This window comes from Ochotona princeps, chromosome 9 (genome assembly GCF_030435755.1).
Source record: "Ochotona princeps isolate mOchPri1 chromosome 9, mOchPri1.hap1, whole genome shotgun sequence".
Taxonomy (NCBI): Eukaryota; Metazoa; Chordata; class Mammalia; order Lagomorpha; family Ochotonidae; genus Ochotona; species Ochotona princeps.
Window position 1 is genome coordinate 40,518,593 of NC_080840.1, and position 16,653 is coordinate 40,535,245.

Here is a 16,653-nt window from a genome sequence, read left to right on the forward strand (position 1 = left end):
TCATATAGAAATAATAGTCTACAATCTTCAGTATGGGATAAATAGAGTATACTCCAACAGCCAAAAGGACAGCTAAGGATAAGCCGTTACTAAAATACGTTTCCATCTGAATTTTAGGGAAAGGCAATCTCTATGCACCAGAGAAAAATCCCAGAGGAAATAGGATTTCTGAGATAGATGAATCTCTATTGTGTCTGTTCTCCATTCGTGGTGTTTTGTAAGGCCAGAAGTAGCCTCGCTGGAAAGGAATTGGCAAAAATGGAATGGAAATCTTTTAAATCACTGGTGCTAGAATTAATTAGATTCCTTAGATTTAGAAACCAAGTTATTGAAATTCCAAAATAATTATGATAATATTCTCATCTGTAAGATAGACTGTGATTACCTATTTTCTCTTTATCAAAAAAAAAAAAAAAAGCAAATGAAAAATGGAACTAGCCTGCATCTGTTGATAGAACAGGAATGGAACAAGAGCCAGAAGTCTCTGCTCAACATATTCTTAGTTTCGCAAACTGAAAAGTTGTGTAAGACCAGAAACTTTAAGAGGCCCTCTCATTTTTTTTGCCTACCTAGAAGTGGTCATAGTTGATAAATAACTTAATTTTGCCAACTTTTGAGAAGACATTTCAACAAGACATCACTTTAATATTTGTTAATTTGTTTTTAAAAATCCATAAACAATATCAAAAACAAAATTGCATATGCTAGCAGTCAAAATATAATTATTTTTCTTTAACACATCATGCTTTTTTGTTGTTTCGGTGAACTCTTAACCACATCAGCATAATATACTCACACTACAACCTCACGCCTGAATTCTGTGGCTTTGTTCACATTTGTCATAAGAACAGTATAAGAATCATTGTGAGGAGCAAAACAACCTTAGGGCTTTTCAACAGTTCATAAGCAATAAATAGAAAATATGATAGTCAGAGTGCCTCCTTGACGTACTCCTCTTATTATAGTCAACCTTTTAGCAGCCTGCATCTCTTTCACATAAGTGTTGCCCCTAATTACATCAATATTACACAGAACAAATGCAAATTGCATCTCATAATAAAAGACAAAGCAATGCCTGAACACACAATAAACAGCATGTTCGGGCATCAGAGGTACACAAAATTTTTACTTTGCAGTTAGGAACCGTCGTTCTGCACTGCTTCCCTTTATAGTGTTGCTGTAAATTTCACAGCCACAGGATAATCATACAGAAAAACATATAAAATGCTAATGTATAAAGAATTTAAAAATAAATGATTCATTTAATTCCTGCCCTTTTTTTAGGAAAAAAATATACTGCTGTTAACATTGAATATATTTATAAATAAAATGTGTGCATATGTCTTTCATTCACTGAAATAATTTTACTTTTATTTATTTCATTTATTTGAAACACAAAGAGAGATCTCTGATCCACTGGCTCATTCTGCAAATGCCACCAGCAGCCAGGGTTGGACCAGGCCAAAGATAGAAGTTAAAAACCAGAAACTGCATCCTGTTCTTCTTCTTCAGTGATAGAGACCTGAGTACCTGAACCATCACTCACTGCCTCCCAGGGTTGCACATCAGCAGGAAACTGGAATGGAGAACAGACGTGGGACTCAAGATCTGGTACTCCGATACAGAACAAATACCCAAGTGATAAGAAATACCCAAGTGTAACCTGCTGCTTACTGAAATAATTGTAGTGCCTCAGAAGACAATGTTTCTAGGATCACAGTTGTGTAAGTGAAAAACCAGGACACTCGAGAGCAGGCACATGTTAAAGCTTAATTCAAACGAACAAAACGAATGCCAGTGTTATTCTGGTTGATGTTATTAGTTAATTATTAACAACAAATGTCTCCCTCTGCTTTCCCAAGCACATCATCAGAGTGCTGGCTTGGAAGTGGATCAGTGGGACTTGAACTAGAGTCCACGCAGTTTGACAGCATTGCAGATGCCAGCCCAAATCGCTGTGCCATAACAGTGACCTTCAGCTGCACTTTGACCCCAGTCTCCTGTTACTACAGATCCTGGAGGGTACGGTGATGGCTCAAATAATTGGCTCCTGTCACCCAGGTTAGAGATGGATTGAGTTCCTGACTCTTATCCTGAGCTAGGCCCCAGCTGTTGTGGACATTTTGGGCAGTGAAATAAGCAGACAGACTTCAAAGATATCTACTTTACTGGAGTACTATATATATATATAATATAATATAATATATATTATATATAATATAAAATCACTATAATATTTTGTCTTTGAGCGATAATTGAGTGGGCCTCTCAAAATTCACGGAAAATGAAATTAAAAGACAATACAAACTTTCCATAAACTTTTCAAAGACTCCCTTATACATGTCAGCATTTCTGGAAAAGATCTGTCCTCCAAAGGCCCACGATGGAGGTCAGTTGGTTTTCCTCTTCCCCCAAGCACAGGTGATGGGAAAAGGTTTGACTGGACAAGATGCAAGTGTTCAGGCCAAGTAACCAGCAGTCATTTAGCAGCACCAGCACAGAAAGTGGGCACTTTTCACGTTACAGATTACAGGGGAGAAAGAAACAAAAAAATAAAAGAAAGGAAATAAAAAAGAAAAAGAAAAGGAAGGGAAGGAAAGGAAAGGAAAGAAGAAAAAGGAAAGAAATCTCTAGAGGCTTTGGAGCTTGAATGATTTACATAAGGTCATAAACTTTGTTAGAATCAAAGGAAGACAGGTACATATTTCACGAGATCACACATGGGCAATTTAAAATGCCACATCAAAAGAAACTGTAAGCAGTTATCTTCTCCTATTTTACATGTCTGTCCCACGTGAAACACATACCAAACTTGAGCAGCAAAAGGTTTCTCTTTACAGGATAAATCTACCCGAGATATATATTTTAGAAAGAAGAGCACATAAATAATGGAGTTTGGATTTTAAAAACGAAGAACAAATTTCCCAATGGAAATCAATATAGGCTTACATGTCTAGATTGAGTTATTTTTTAAATTAGTGATAATATACACTTATTGTTTCAAAAATACGTAAAATATTTTTGTCAAATTTTTCTTACTACATTTTTATTCTGTGTAGCTTTACAACATAAATCTAAAGTGCAACAAAGCAAATCATGAAGAGTTCAAAATGGATGCTTGTTTTTTTCAAAATGACTCCAATATATTAAAGTCTATGAGATTATTCAAGGATAATTAAATGTGATCTTTCTTAAAAGAAGGCAAAATGCTTTAATTAAACATAAGCATGAGAATAACTCATGAGTTGCTATTTTTTAAATTCATTTATCAAGAAAGTATACTACGTTCCAGCGGAAGGAGTCAGAGAACAAAGGTGCTTTCCCAAGTACATCTGTACATCAGCTAAGTTACTCTAAAAACTGTCATGATATTCTTTGTCAAAATTAAATTTATTTATCCATCTATTTATTTATTTGAAAAACAAAGTGTTAGGGAGAGACAAAAAACTTCCATCTACTAGTTCATTACCAAATGGCTACAACAATCCAGCTGGCCCAGGCTATAGCCAGGAACCCTAGAACTCCAACCAGATCTCCAAATGCACCAAGGGCTTACACACTTGGGCCAGGTCAGCCTCCACTACTTAACCAGGTGTATCAGCAGCCAGGAGCTGGGCAGCAGAGTAGCAAGGACTCCAACTAGCACTTAGATATGGCATTCTTACACCACAGGTGGTCACTTAACCTGCTGTGTTAAAATGCTGGCTCTGACCCTTAAAATTCCCCTTCTTTTTTTCTGTTATTTTGGTGGAAAATGAAATGAAGCGTGTGGGTTTTTTTGCAATTTTGATTTTTTTTTTAATGCATTTTAGTCAGAGAGTTCGCCTTCACTCATTTATTCCTTAAATGTTGGCCAAAGCCGAGGTCCAGGAACTCAATCCGGATCTTCCAAAGGTGACTGGAAGGCATTCAATCACTTGTGCCATCATTACTGCCTCCCAGGGTCTATATTAGCACAAAGCTGGAGTTAGAAGCCAGAGCCAAAAAGCAACCAGGCTCTGACACGAGACCAAATACCTTATCCAGTAGATGATACACCTGTTCCCAAATCCCAAGTCTTGACTTCTTTGCTCTGATATATAAACATCCATGCCAGGAGACCAGGTTTCCTAATGCCATGAACCTATTCCTAATGCCATGAACCTATTCCTACAAACACCAACATTGGCTCATGCCTCTCCTGGACTCAAAAAGTTGTAGCTTGAAAGTGACTGACTAATCCCAGAGCCTATGAAACTGTGTCACATAATGCAATGTAATTAATAAAAACAAAAACAAAAACCAAAAAAAAAAAAAAAAAGAAAGTTAGTGACTTAGCTTCTACCTCACCCACACCCCTTTTTCTTGGTATCCTCTTGATCTCCAGAAGCTTCTGATCCTTTCTAGATTACTGTACTATCCCTCCCTGGAGACCTCTTTATGTTTTTAACATCTCTGAAACTCCAGGCTCTACAGATGTTGTGTGCACAAAAACAAAATCTGAAGAGTTTTCTTCCCTACTCACATCTCCCTAAGGGAAAGATGAGGACAGCATTTTCCTGCAGCATAAATCCCAACATCTTGATAAATCCAAACAAGGACCTGGGGAATAATTACAATTTACAAGCTGTAGTTTTAATGGGCATGAAACTTCGTTCAAAAGTCTGCCATGCATGGATAGAGCAACTAGGACCTGTTCCTGTACCATAACCAGAAGACACATGGAGGACCCTCTCTCCCTTCCTGTGGCACAAAGCTGTCCTAGTGGGGCCAACAGAGCCACACTAAGATATGAACAGGACAATCACGATAACAAAATGAGTGCCCAAACAATTCAGGGAATTAGCAACTGTCGAACTCAAACTCCAAGGCTCCGAATTTTATTCCTCTGTATTCCTCACATCTCACAAAAGTCTGGGGAAAAACAGTCAAAACAATTCCTGAGCAATAATTTTTAACTCAGGTACTTGCAATCTTAGTAAAGATAAGCCAAAGGAGAAAGTTTTTCTAGCATTTTCTCAACAGCAGTAACTTTTTTTTCACTTCAAGAGACATTAAATGATAAATTTTAAGAATCCTGTGTAAATGCCATTGTTTACTAAAGTGACAGCTCTGGTGAATACAGCGCTATGCATATGCAGAGGAGCAGCGGACACTTAGGCATGCTACATACTATCTATGAGGACACTGATGCAAAAGGCTGAAGGGACTTGGGCAAGGACATACAGCCAACAAATTGTGAAAGTGGAACTCAACAGCAGATGCTCTGTTTGTGGGACCAAAGAAACTACCAGGATCTGCTGCCCCTCAACTTGAACTTGAGAACTGAGAGCCTTCCTCTTAGATAAATTATGCAGATGTCTCAGATGGGATTTATTCTGAGTGTGGCTCTGAGTGTGACTAGGGCTCTGCTCATAGCTACAGGGTCGAAGTTGACCAGGACTGTGGGTGAGAGATCTGTTCAAATGGCACAGATGTGACATGCAATCACTCAGAATGGCATCCTTTGTAAACAACTGCTTGGAACTCAAAGGTCATCACAGGAAAAGCCATCTGGCAATGATGAAAGAGTGCCCAAGGGACTGAGGCCATGATAACTTTAGCCAGATGACTTTCTGCTGCCCTCAAGTGGATCTTGTTTCCTCCAAAGTGCAGAAGTATACACAATAAGTTTTGCACAACCTGCTTATCCCTGCTAATCCAGGCAACTTTCTGCAGTGTTCGTATATATTCTGTTTGGTAGTATTAGCTTCCTGCTCTTCCATTCAGATCAGTACCAACCTCTTCCCACTTCACTAGATAACAGTAAAGGGGGATTCAACAGTGAATACAACATCCTTCAGTCTCAGTTATTATCAGAACTGTTCTGGGATAGCAGATTTCTTTATATAGGCTTCCTTCTTGTTTAAACCTGGATAGCCAGCAGAGTAGGATACAGTAATAGCTTGTAAATCTGCTGAGACCACACCTAGAAGGAAAAATGTACTATTTTTACAGAACTTCATTTGTCTTCTTTTATGTTCAAAAAGTTCAAAGGGAATGATAGTAAAAGTAAAACATGATCAGAAATAAAACAAGGACAAAAATGAAAAATAAATGATTTGGAAAAAGCAGATTTTTTACCTTCTCTCTTAACTAAGAATGGCATCTTGAAATTCTTTCTGGATGAATGTGAGATTTAAATAAATAAAATGATGATTACTATAACTACTATTGGGAAGTTTACAAGTATAATTGGGAGCTGGCATTGTAGCACAGCAGCAGCTACCATGAAAATGGCATCATCCCAAAAGACTGCTAGTTCAAGTCCCGGCTGCCTCGCTTCTAATCCAGCTTCCTGCTAATTTGCCAAGGAAAGCAACAGAAATTGGCCCCTGCACCCATGAGGCAAAATTAGATGCAGTTTCAGGCTCTTGACTTTGACCTCATCAGCCCTGGCTGTTGTGGGTAGTTGGAAAGTGTTTCAGCAGATAGAAGACAGAGCTCTCTTTTTTCTTTCTGTCTCCTTCTCTCTCCCCCTCTGTAACTGTGCCTTCCATGCACGTAAGTAAATTCTAGAGTATGATCCTTGATGGTACAGCTTTCTTGGGAGCTGTGATGGTAGTAAGGAGTCCCTTGAGACTAGGAGATAATCCCCACTTGGTGGTTGCTTCCAAAAGTCACTTTGAGAAAAACTTTTCAATTCTACTATCTTTAGAAGTGTTCAAAACACAAGCCATAGCAAAAATTTGCCTATCTCTGACAACACGGGTTGAGCCAGACAGGAAACAAGTCCTGGTGTAACGCTGACTCCTGCACTGAACAGCCTCCCCTGGTGTAAAACAAGAACCGCTCTCACCCCCCACCCAAGAAACAGAACTCTCGTTAGAAGTCTCCCCGCGGGCTCCCCTTCCACTACCACCCTCACAGCATTACAAGATTAAACATCACATCAGCACACAAGTATTTCATGTCGATTTGTCAGAATTCTTGGCATTTCATTCTCTTTTCTCCCTTACTTCATTTTCCCCAGAGATGTCTGTCTTTGTGATGTTTTTCTCTGCATGCCTGCAGATCACACCGCACATTCTCTAGAGACTGGTCCTCATGAAAACGAGGCAGTGCAGAGGGTCACAGCTAGAGTCACCACAATGCAGACAGCAACTCCTGTCCCAGAACAGCCTGTTGTGGGCCATAGTTAATATACCACTTAGGATATCCCCCTTCCCTGTGGAGTGCCTGGGTTGGAGACTCAGTTGCACACTCCATTCCAGGTTCTTGCTCGTTTACACATTGAAGGGCGAAGGGAGAGAGCAATAGGTGATGACTCAAGTCATTGCATCCCTGTTATTCATATGAGACCTGCACTGAGTCCCGCGCTTTCTTTTCCAGGCTGTTGCAAGCATTTGAGGAGCAGACTAGCAGTTGGGATTTCATTCTCTCTGTGTCTTTTTCTCTATCTCTGAATTTCAAATAAATTTATTAAAAGAGGAGGAGGAGGAAAAGGAGAAAGAGGAGAAGAGCCTCAAAGAGGTTGGGCCCCACAATCAACATGACCCATGTGAGCAGACCCTAAGAGTTCATTGAAATGATACCTATCTTTCCTGCCCTGGAGGGACTCGTCTGTCAGGAAGACAGGTTCATAATTCTGTTTCTACATGACATGGTCCCTGATCATGATCAGACAGGAAAGGTATTTCATGCCTGTGGAAGTGAGAGTAGGAGAGCAGGACAAGCCAGAGCAGGCCGTGTGTGGGAAACGGGATGTGATGACATTCTAGGCAAGAGAGTAGCATGCACAAACCCACTAAGGCTTCCTATGTCTGTGGACCTCGCTACATCTGTGCAAACCACAATCCCACTCCTGTGAGGTTTCTCTATCAGAGGCTAGACAGTAGTAGGTACTAACTAAATTTACTTGTTTGGTCGTGCCCCATTGATAAGAGCATAACATTCTTGCAGGATGAACACCTTGCACTGGAGTCTGAGCTGATCTAACCCCAGGGCAGATCACAACATATGCAGGCATGGGTGAGCTGCTGGGGAATCCATCATTGGGGCCTGTAGGATTTTTGCAAACCATGCAGACAACTGCCTCTTTCAGTAACTCATGGGGCTCACATTCTAGGTGGCCTGAGTGGATGAATTTGAAGATGTCTTCTTATTCCTGGAAATCATTTGCACAAAAGATTATGTATGTCTATTATATCTGATCATTAGCTCTCTGTGGCATTGGAGGTTAGACAAGGGTTTCTAGTTCTGCTTACATTTTTCAAAATTCAATTAGTCAATGAGGAAAAACCAAGCAGGACTTGTGTTCAAGGTTTCTTTATTTAATTTTATTTCAAAGTAAGCCTAAAGATAAAACAGTAAGATTGCATAGTTTCTACTCCCACCCTTTTTTTAATTACTTAGATGGAGAATTACTAGAGACAACACCTAAGCATTCCAGGGTTGGGGTGGCTATTAGACACTATGGGGAGAGGCCTTCTGGGATGCTTGTATCCCCTGTCAGAGCACCAGGGCTCATGTTTTCTGTGCCAGCAACACTGGGCTGCACAGCTGCACACAGCACCATTTTTAGCACTGCGTGTTGTTGTGCAGTGTGCAGCCTACACAACTGCAGCTTACAGTCCTTTGGTTCCCATTTGTCCTTGAGCAAAGGCTTTCCAGAGTTCTCACCTGTGTGTGTGTAACTGCGTCTCATTCTGCAATTACTACCTGGGAAATCTCTCCTTCCTTGGATTTAGTTTGTGCACAGTCTCACGGCCAGGGACTCTCAAGATTGCCTCTGTTGCCCACAGCTTCTTCCTAAGCATGCAGTTTTTCTGAATCCCTAAACTCTCCATGAGGCTATTTCAATAAAACTTAGCACATTTTCTCCAGTCTTCATATATGTTCCTCCTTGTTGGTCACTCAATTTCACCATGTACGTTACTCATCAACTTTAGGAGCTAGAATGTTGGCCGTTTTCTTATTTCACGGGAATGAATGAGAAATGGCTCTTCTCAAACCACAGTTGCTCTGTTGCCCAACTTTTCACTTGTGCACCAGCTCTTCAGCTAGCACAGGCACCACAGCTTTCCTGCTTTTTATTGTTGCTAGTCTCCCAAAAGCCATTTTCCCAGCATGATTTCCTTCACCTCATTACAGAATCTACCACAAGAATTGAAACACAGGGCTCAGGGCAGAAATCACTATTCTATTTGAGTTATTCAATCAGTATCAACCATATAGCTATTAGAGCAAATGTGCAGACTACTGACATGGATCCTGGCATCACCAAGTGCCAAACCACTTCTCTTGACATCTAGGATATATGGGAGAATCAAAACAGTGGAATTCATTGAGTTTATAAACCAGTTCTCTTACTTATTTTCTCCTTGAAGGATGACTGCCAAATCTCAAGGTAGGTCACACTCTCGGGTGGTGTTGCCATTAACCCCAGTCTTCATCCTCCATTCCCTCACCCTGGCCTCTTCTCACCTGTTCTTACACCCAGCCTGTTTCGGTGTCATCAACACTCACCTAGCCTTCCCTCCAGAACTGCCTCTTCCAGCCCCTCTGCCACAATCATGCTAGAACAAGTCATGAGTGTTGTGAGGCGATAAACCCTGAACCCACCACTTCCACTCCTCCCAGAGTAGGGCTCTCATGCTCCAGTAGTTCGTGTGCCTTAAAGGATTAAGGAGGCCGTAAAGTAGGAAACACAATTCAACATTTCGTACCATGTCTCTGCTTACCAGGGCACCACTGGCTAAGTTTGCATCTTGACACAGATTAGCCATGTTTCACTTCAATGAAGTCAAATGGGTGGAAACAGCCAGGAGAGTCAGGCCTAGTCACTACTGTTAAATAATAATTCAAAGCCAGAAAGTTATGTCAGTCAGAAAAAAAGGTTAAAAATTATGTTTCAAAGGTCAAAGTAACCTCTGAGGGTTAAATTAAAGAGAAGAAGAAAACAACAGCTGGAACAGAAATGAGAAAGAATGGAAGGAATCTTATTTTCTCCTTGAACAAAGTGAAATTGTTATCATGGAGAAACATTGTTTTCATGACGTCATAAGTCAGTTTCCCATTCCCCTGTCCTATCTATTCGCTAGGGTTTTAGAACATTTAAAGGGCAAGGCATGTTTTCTACATGTAGGAAATACCTTTAAATGTTTAGAGTTTCACAGTGTAGATGCTGCTGTGTTTAAACCTTTTGTCACTAAAACAGCTCTGGATAATCTTCTCCTGTAATCAAGATGGTTTTCCAGGTTCAACTTGCAGTTAATGGAGATCATCTGCCTGTCTTCTTATTCCTAAGAATCCTGAGCTCACCACATTACTCAATTGATAACTGAGACTCGGAAGGTACAGCCTAAGATATTTTTTGTTTGGAAATTCTGATTCTGCATAGTTTGTCTTGCATGGTATTGGGGAGGGGGTTAGTAGTGGAGACCCTTAAAACCTATATGGAATTCCTGAGTTCAGTTCTTTGGTCCAGCTTCTGACTACAGCTTCCTGCTAACTCAGGGAGGTAACAGTGGTGGCAGAAGTGACCCAGTTCCTGACACCCGTCTAACAGACCTAGATTCTGTTCTTGGCTATTGGTATTATTTCCTCTGCCTCCTAGTTTAGTCATTACAGACATGTGGGGAATCAATCCCTACCTAAGAATATTCTCTTTCTCTTTCTCTCTCTCTTTCCCTCTCCTCTTTTTCTTCCCTCCCTCCTCAAGTAAATGTTCTTAAGTGGCTAAAATAAATGAAAGAATGTGAAGAGTGGGAGTTTCTATATGGTAGTAGGCCATTTGGGAAATGACATTTTGGAAGCATATGCTATCATTTCAGATGAAATCTAATTAACCATTGGGAGAACAACTTTGCATTTTTCTAAAGCTAAAACTTGAAGCCACCTTCAGCAATCAATTGTTAAACACAGTGAAATTTTATTACCTACGAGTGTACTTTAAAAAGGTCATTTAGAAATAGAATTAAAAGTTCATTTTAGTAGCAAAAAATTTGAAATCTGTGCAATTTTTTGATAGTCATTCTCCGTGAGCTTTTAACAAGTATTTATTTTATTATTTATTTTATTATTTATTATTTATTATTTTATTTATTTATTATTTTATTATTTATTTGAAAGGCAGAGTTACAGAGAGAGAGAAGGAGATCATCCATCCATGGTTCGCTCTCCAACTGGCCACTATGGCTGCAGCTGAAACTGGACAAAACAAGAAGTCTGAAACTCCATCAAGATCTCCCACAAAGGTAGGCTGGGGCCCAAGCACTTGGATTGTCTTTGCTGTTATCCCAAGAAAACTAGCAGAGAGCTGGATGGGAACTGGAACAGCCAAGATTCAAACCTGCACCCAAATGGGATACCAGTATTTCAAGCTTAACCCACCACACCTTAATGCCAGCCGCTCCATGAACATTGAAGACTGTTCACACACGAGTTCCCAAAACTTCTCACACCAAAAGAAGACTATCATTTAATTTGATTTTACATAAACTTTTCAAAGTACCTCCATACGACTGAGCAAAATATTTTTTGTATGGAGATTAAAATTTTCAAAATATATATGAGCAAAAATCATATAGGAAATTAAAACAATAAAACAGACTAGCATTTTCTTAGCATGAAGCCACTTACAGCTAAGTATGCTGACATTGTTTGCATGTCTTGGTGACAAAGCATATAGGTCTGCTTTAATAAAAACCATCGATTCTGCTGCAAGGGAAATATTCAAGCATCTGCCTTTCAAATATAGATGGAGACGGTTTTTTGGGTTTTTTGGGTTTTTTTTTGTGTGTGTTTTTCTCGGAATCATTGCTTTAATCAGGCCCAAGTTGGTCATGGTTCTTCATGATTCTGCTTACTTCAAAATATCATCCTATGTTGGAAACAAGGCAGCAGATCATTTACCTAATCCTGCTTTTCAAGCCTTGGGATCTATTCAGGTGCTGGTTCATGCCCCAGGTGCTCCACTTCCCATCCAGATCTCTGCTTATGGCTAGAAAAGCAGTAAATGATTGCCCAAAGCCTTGGAACTCTGCACCTGCATGGGAGACCCAGAAGAAGCTCCTCACTCTTGGCTCCTGGCTTCAAATCAGTTCAGCTCTGATCATTGCAACCACTAGGCAGAGTAAACCAGCAGATGGAAGATCTATCTGCCTTTCCCTCAGTAAATCTGCCTTTCCAATATAAATAAATAAACTAATTAAATTTATGGCGATTTTTTTCTTTATTTTTGACAATCTTTACATAGTTAATTAGGGTAAAAAGGTTCAAGGGCTACAAGAAAGTGGGTAAGATTATTATATCCACATTTTTTCCCTGTATTTGGGGTAAAGGGGGAGATAAAAGGAGAAGCCCCACCCAGTCTCCCACCCATCCCAGGTCCCTAATGTAGGGCATGCTCCAAGGGTCTTGATCAAGTGGTTTTGATAGTTCAGCATTTATGCATTGCTGCAAATCTAGCCATTCCAAGCACAATCAAGTTGCTTCAGAATCCACTGAGTGACATAGTCCACCTTAGAGTCTCCGTTTGCCCAGTTTTTCACTGCCAACATATGGCTGGGGGAGTTGATTGATTTGTTCTGCCCTCTGTTGTGGTGCCAGGTATCCTCTGCAGATTCCAATAGACTGCCATATCCTCCATGTGTACCTGGTTATGCTCTCCACTGCTCTGACTGAGCCTCTGAGGAGGCTCGGCTGTGACACTTGCACTCCATGGCAGACTGTGGATTCTGAGTTTAGCAGTTCAACTGGGGAGATCCCAAAAGAAACTTTGTCTGAGGTGATCCCAGACCAGATTCTTTTTTTTTTTTTAAGATTTATTTATTTTTATTGGAAAGGCGGATATACAGAGAGGAGGAGAGACAGAGAGGAAGATCTTCCATCCGACAGTTCACTCCCCAAGCGGCCCCAACAGCTGGAGCCGAGCCAATCTGAAGCCAGGAGCCAGGAGCTCTTCCGGGTCTCCCACGCGGGTGCAGGGTCCCAAGGCTTTGGGCCATCCTCAACTGCTTTCCCAGGCCAAAAGCAGGGAGCTGGATGGGAATTGGAGCTGCTAGGATTGGAATTTAACTTGACAGAATTAGCTCCCAGTGCCAGCTTCTGCCAGCTGATGCTGTGGCAAAGCCCAACCAACACTCACCCACTCTAATTTTTGCTTATGCCAGTCGGAACAATCAGCCCAGCCTGGCTTCTCCCTGATCTAGTTCACATGAGGCCCACGGGTGTTATAGCCCTGCCTGGCCTGGTCTGCTCCCATTGCAACTCACACTCTCCAGTGGGAGTGGCCGTCTAACAGGGGAGTCCACATTCCCCCTGCTGGCTCTGCCCCCTCCCTTCCTGGTTCTCACCCATGCTGGTTGGGTGCTGCGGACACATTCAGTATAGGCAACCTCACCTTGGCATTCCATATTGTGCACTGGTTTTTGTCACGACCAACCCTGGCTCAATCCACACTCTGTTCTAGTGCTTGGATTCGCCAGTGGGTGACATGAACTGGTTCAGCCTGGTCTACCCCTGACCTGTGCCAAATATATGCCAGTGGGTACCTGTCCATGGCCTGTTCTGGGCTGTTTCCTATCATGCTTCTTGTGCTTACCTGCAGGGACTGTGTCCTGCCAGAGGAGTTGCCCAGGCTCCTCCATCAGAACCTCTCCCAGTGCCAGATTTCATGCATACCAGTGGGTCCATGAGCCAGTCCTACTCAGTTCACCTCCTGTCCTGGTAGGAACAGTGGCCTTTCCTGACTGGCTTTCAACTCAATCTGGTTCTTACTGTTAGGTGTTTCAGCCCAGCCACGGCTCGTCCAAACCCACACACAGCTTACACTCGGCTCGGTAGGGGCTGAGACCTAGCCTAGTCCGTCCTACGTATACCCTGGTCCTCCAGAGCACCAGACGGTGCTGGAGTCTAGCCCGGCTTGCTGCATCCAGTCCCAGGCCACACTTGTGCCAAGGGAGACTAACAAACAAATCTTTCAGAAATCTATCATCCTATGTCAATGAATTCTCCCAAAAGGACACCAGGAGACAGGCATTTCTCAGCTACGGCGCTACAAGCAACCTCAAATATTCATGGTAGGACTTGGATATTTTTTTGCCTTTAGGTCTTTAAAACTTAATTAGCTGAGAATATTTTAAAGGGAATTTTAGCTATGACTGCCATATTTCTTGGAAATTATGACAAGATCATTAATAATGAATAATGAATCTCAATCCCCACAGACCCCAATTAGCTAGGCAGCAGGTTATTCCATGAGCAAGAAGCACCTGTACTATCCCCCACACTCCCAGCCATCCCCATAGACTCCAGAGTGGAGGCCAGTTCCCATTCACCATTCTCCTTACACAGTAATTTGTCTTTGCCTTTACTTTTCTTCAAATTACTTTGCCAGCATGGTTCCTGGAGGTAGTTACAAACTCTTGTCCATTATCGTTGATGCAATAATAGCTAAATTTTCCACCATGTTGAAATTTACCAGTTAAAGTGTGTAAACTCATTTAATCTTCAATTTAACCCATAGAGGAAACATTACTGGAAACCAATAAGTTGGGAACTTAGCAAAGGTAACACCCATTGCCTTTGCAGTGGCACTTGACTCACAGGCAGGCCCCTATTTCACTTAACATATAGTGGAAGTCTCCTTAGAACCACATTGGCAGGTCCCAGTGCAATAGCCTAGTGGCTAAAGTCCTTGCCTTGCAAGCCCATATGGGTGCTGTTTCATGTCCCGGAGGTCTCACTTCCCATCCAGCCCCAGGCTTGTGGCCTGGGAAAGCAGTAGAGGATGGCCCAAAGCCTTGGGACCTTGCACCAGCATGGAGAGCTGGAAGAAGCTCCTGGATCCTGGATTTGGATTAGAGCTCAGCTCTGGCTGTTGCAGCAACTTGGGGAATGAATCAAAGGACAGAAGATCTTCCTCTCTGTCTCTTCTCCTCTCTATATATCTGCCTTTCCAAGAAAAATAAATAAATATTTTTAAAAAGAGAGAGAATTGCATTGGCAATAGCCTTTGAGTGCTGTTCATCCCCTTTGGAAGTGTGTGTCCAGCGGGTGCTACACTCTTCTTTGAAGCACATAGGCAGCAAAAGCTCAGGCTGCTGTTGCAGGCTGGCTATCTTGATTACACAAGCTATCCTTTCTCTACAGTGTTGCTACCTTCTTCCAGGCAGTGGTCCTCACAAGATGACAGTGAGGGTTTTGCATCTGAAGGTACTTCAAGGGCTGGGCTCTGGGTGGCTGCACAGTTATAAACAATAACCCCAGCCATAAACAATGTCATGTTTACCATAGAACTTATTTTGGTGATAGGAAGGATGTACAATTAGCAAAACCCACCACAAACATGAAAACCAATGGAGCATTGAGGTCATTCTAAGCAGAGACCATCAACTTAGATTCTTCATTACCTAACAAAATCCTGATTTCCTGATTACAACTGGAAAAGCTGACAGTGTTAATCTTAAACATTTGTATTTCCAAATTCTAGATGGTTTGACATGTTTGCCTTTTCCCAAGAAAGCACCACAAAAAGCAGCCCTGTCTTCCATGAACATGAAGCCCTCCACCCACACTGTGTCATGGCAGGAACCCCTGAAATCTGTGTGATCTCTCAGCATTTTTCCTTTTCTTCTCTTGTGGGATAAAGCTTGAAAAATATAGTAAGGATTTTCCTTCCCATCTGATAACAATTTCATAGATGGTATTTAATTTAATCTAAATATTAATTAGTTGGGTACAGGTTCACTATCCTTTTACTACAGACAGGTTGTAGGATGGCATTCAGATCTGATGCTTCTTAAATTTGGGCTATTCAACCATAACAACAAAGGACACCAATCCATCCACGTAGTTACATAATGTTTTTAAGCACTCAGGTTGTCACACAATCATTTGTCAGTCAGTTTGCTTCGAGTCCATCCTAGGAGAAACATACTAACAATAACCCAACAATTCACTAGTGGATAATCAACTGGAACCACACTCTGAAATTAGTCATCCTTTCCAAATGAGAAAGACATGTGTTGACTCAGTTGAATCCCAAAGATCTGCGAGGAGAGAATGCAAAGAAACTTACACAGAAAGGTGAGAATTCTATGAAAAGTTCTGGAAGAGGTTGGAAAAGAGAGCTGCATACTGAGTAAGCATGTCTACCTATCACTGCTCACACCTAGTAGACTCTTGAAGTTGTTTGAGAAATTAAAAATCTCTTGCAAATATACAGGCAGAGGCAACATCAGGAATCCTACACCTAAGGGATATTCAGCCCCGGCAGAAGACCTGGAGAGCTGCTGAATAGGGCTTAGAGAAGTCCGTGTGAACTTACAGGACTGTGGTCTGCTGTGGTGCCTGAGGAACGTGGTCCAGCATCAAGTACATGCAGCGAGCGGTGCTCTTAAGGCACAGGCACCGGCTGGGGCAGGGCAGCCCCTGCAGGCAGCGGACCGCCAGGAGAAAGCAGGTGGCAAAGCAGAGTAGTCTGAGCTCCATGACTCCATCTGCTGCGTGCAACGGAGCAGTGGCGGCGGCTGCAGCAGCCCAGCGCAGCAGCCCAGCGGTGGTGGTCGCTACTGGCTTGTTAAGTCAAGCTTGGGAGCAATGGCTGAAAGCGGCTGCTAGAGAAGAGGAATCTCATGGCCAATACAGGCGGAGGGAGATCACATTACAGGGCTGAGGGCAAGGGGCGGC

At 41.9% G+C, this 16,653-nt stretch overlaps 1 protein-coding gene across 1 annotated transcript in view; it reads right to left on the reverse strand.

The window, feature by feature from the left end:
• Nucleotides 1-16,458, reverse strand: part of PXDNL (peroxidasin like) — a 384,948-nt gene extending 368,490 nt beyond the window's left edge. Inside the window, 1 exon segment of the mRNA XM_058668897.1 lies at nt 16,292-16,458. Coding sequence (XP_058524880.1) covers nt 16,292-16,455 — 164 coding nt within the window. The 5' untranslated portion in view covers nt 16,456-16,458.
• Nucleotides 16,459-16,653: the final 195 nt, after the last annotated feature.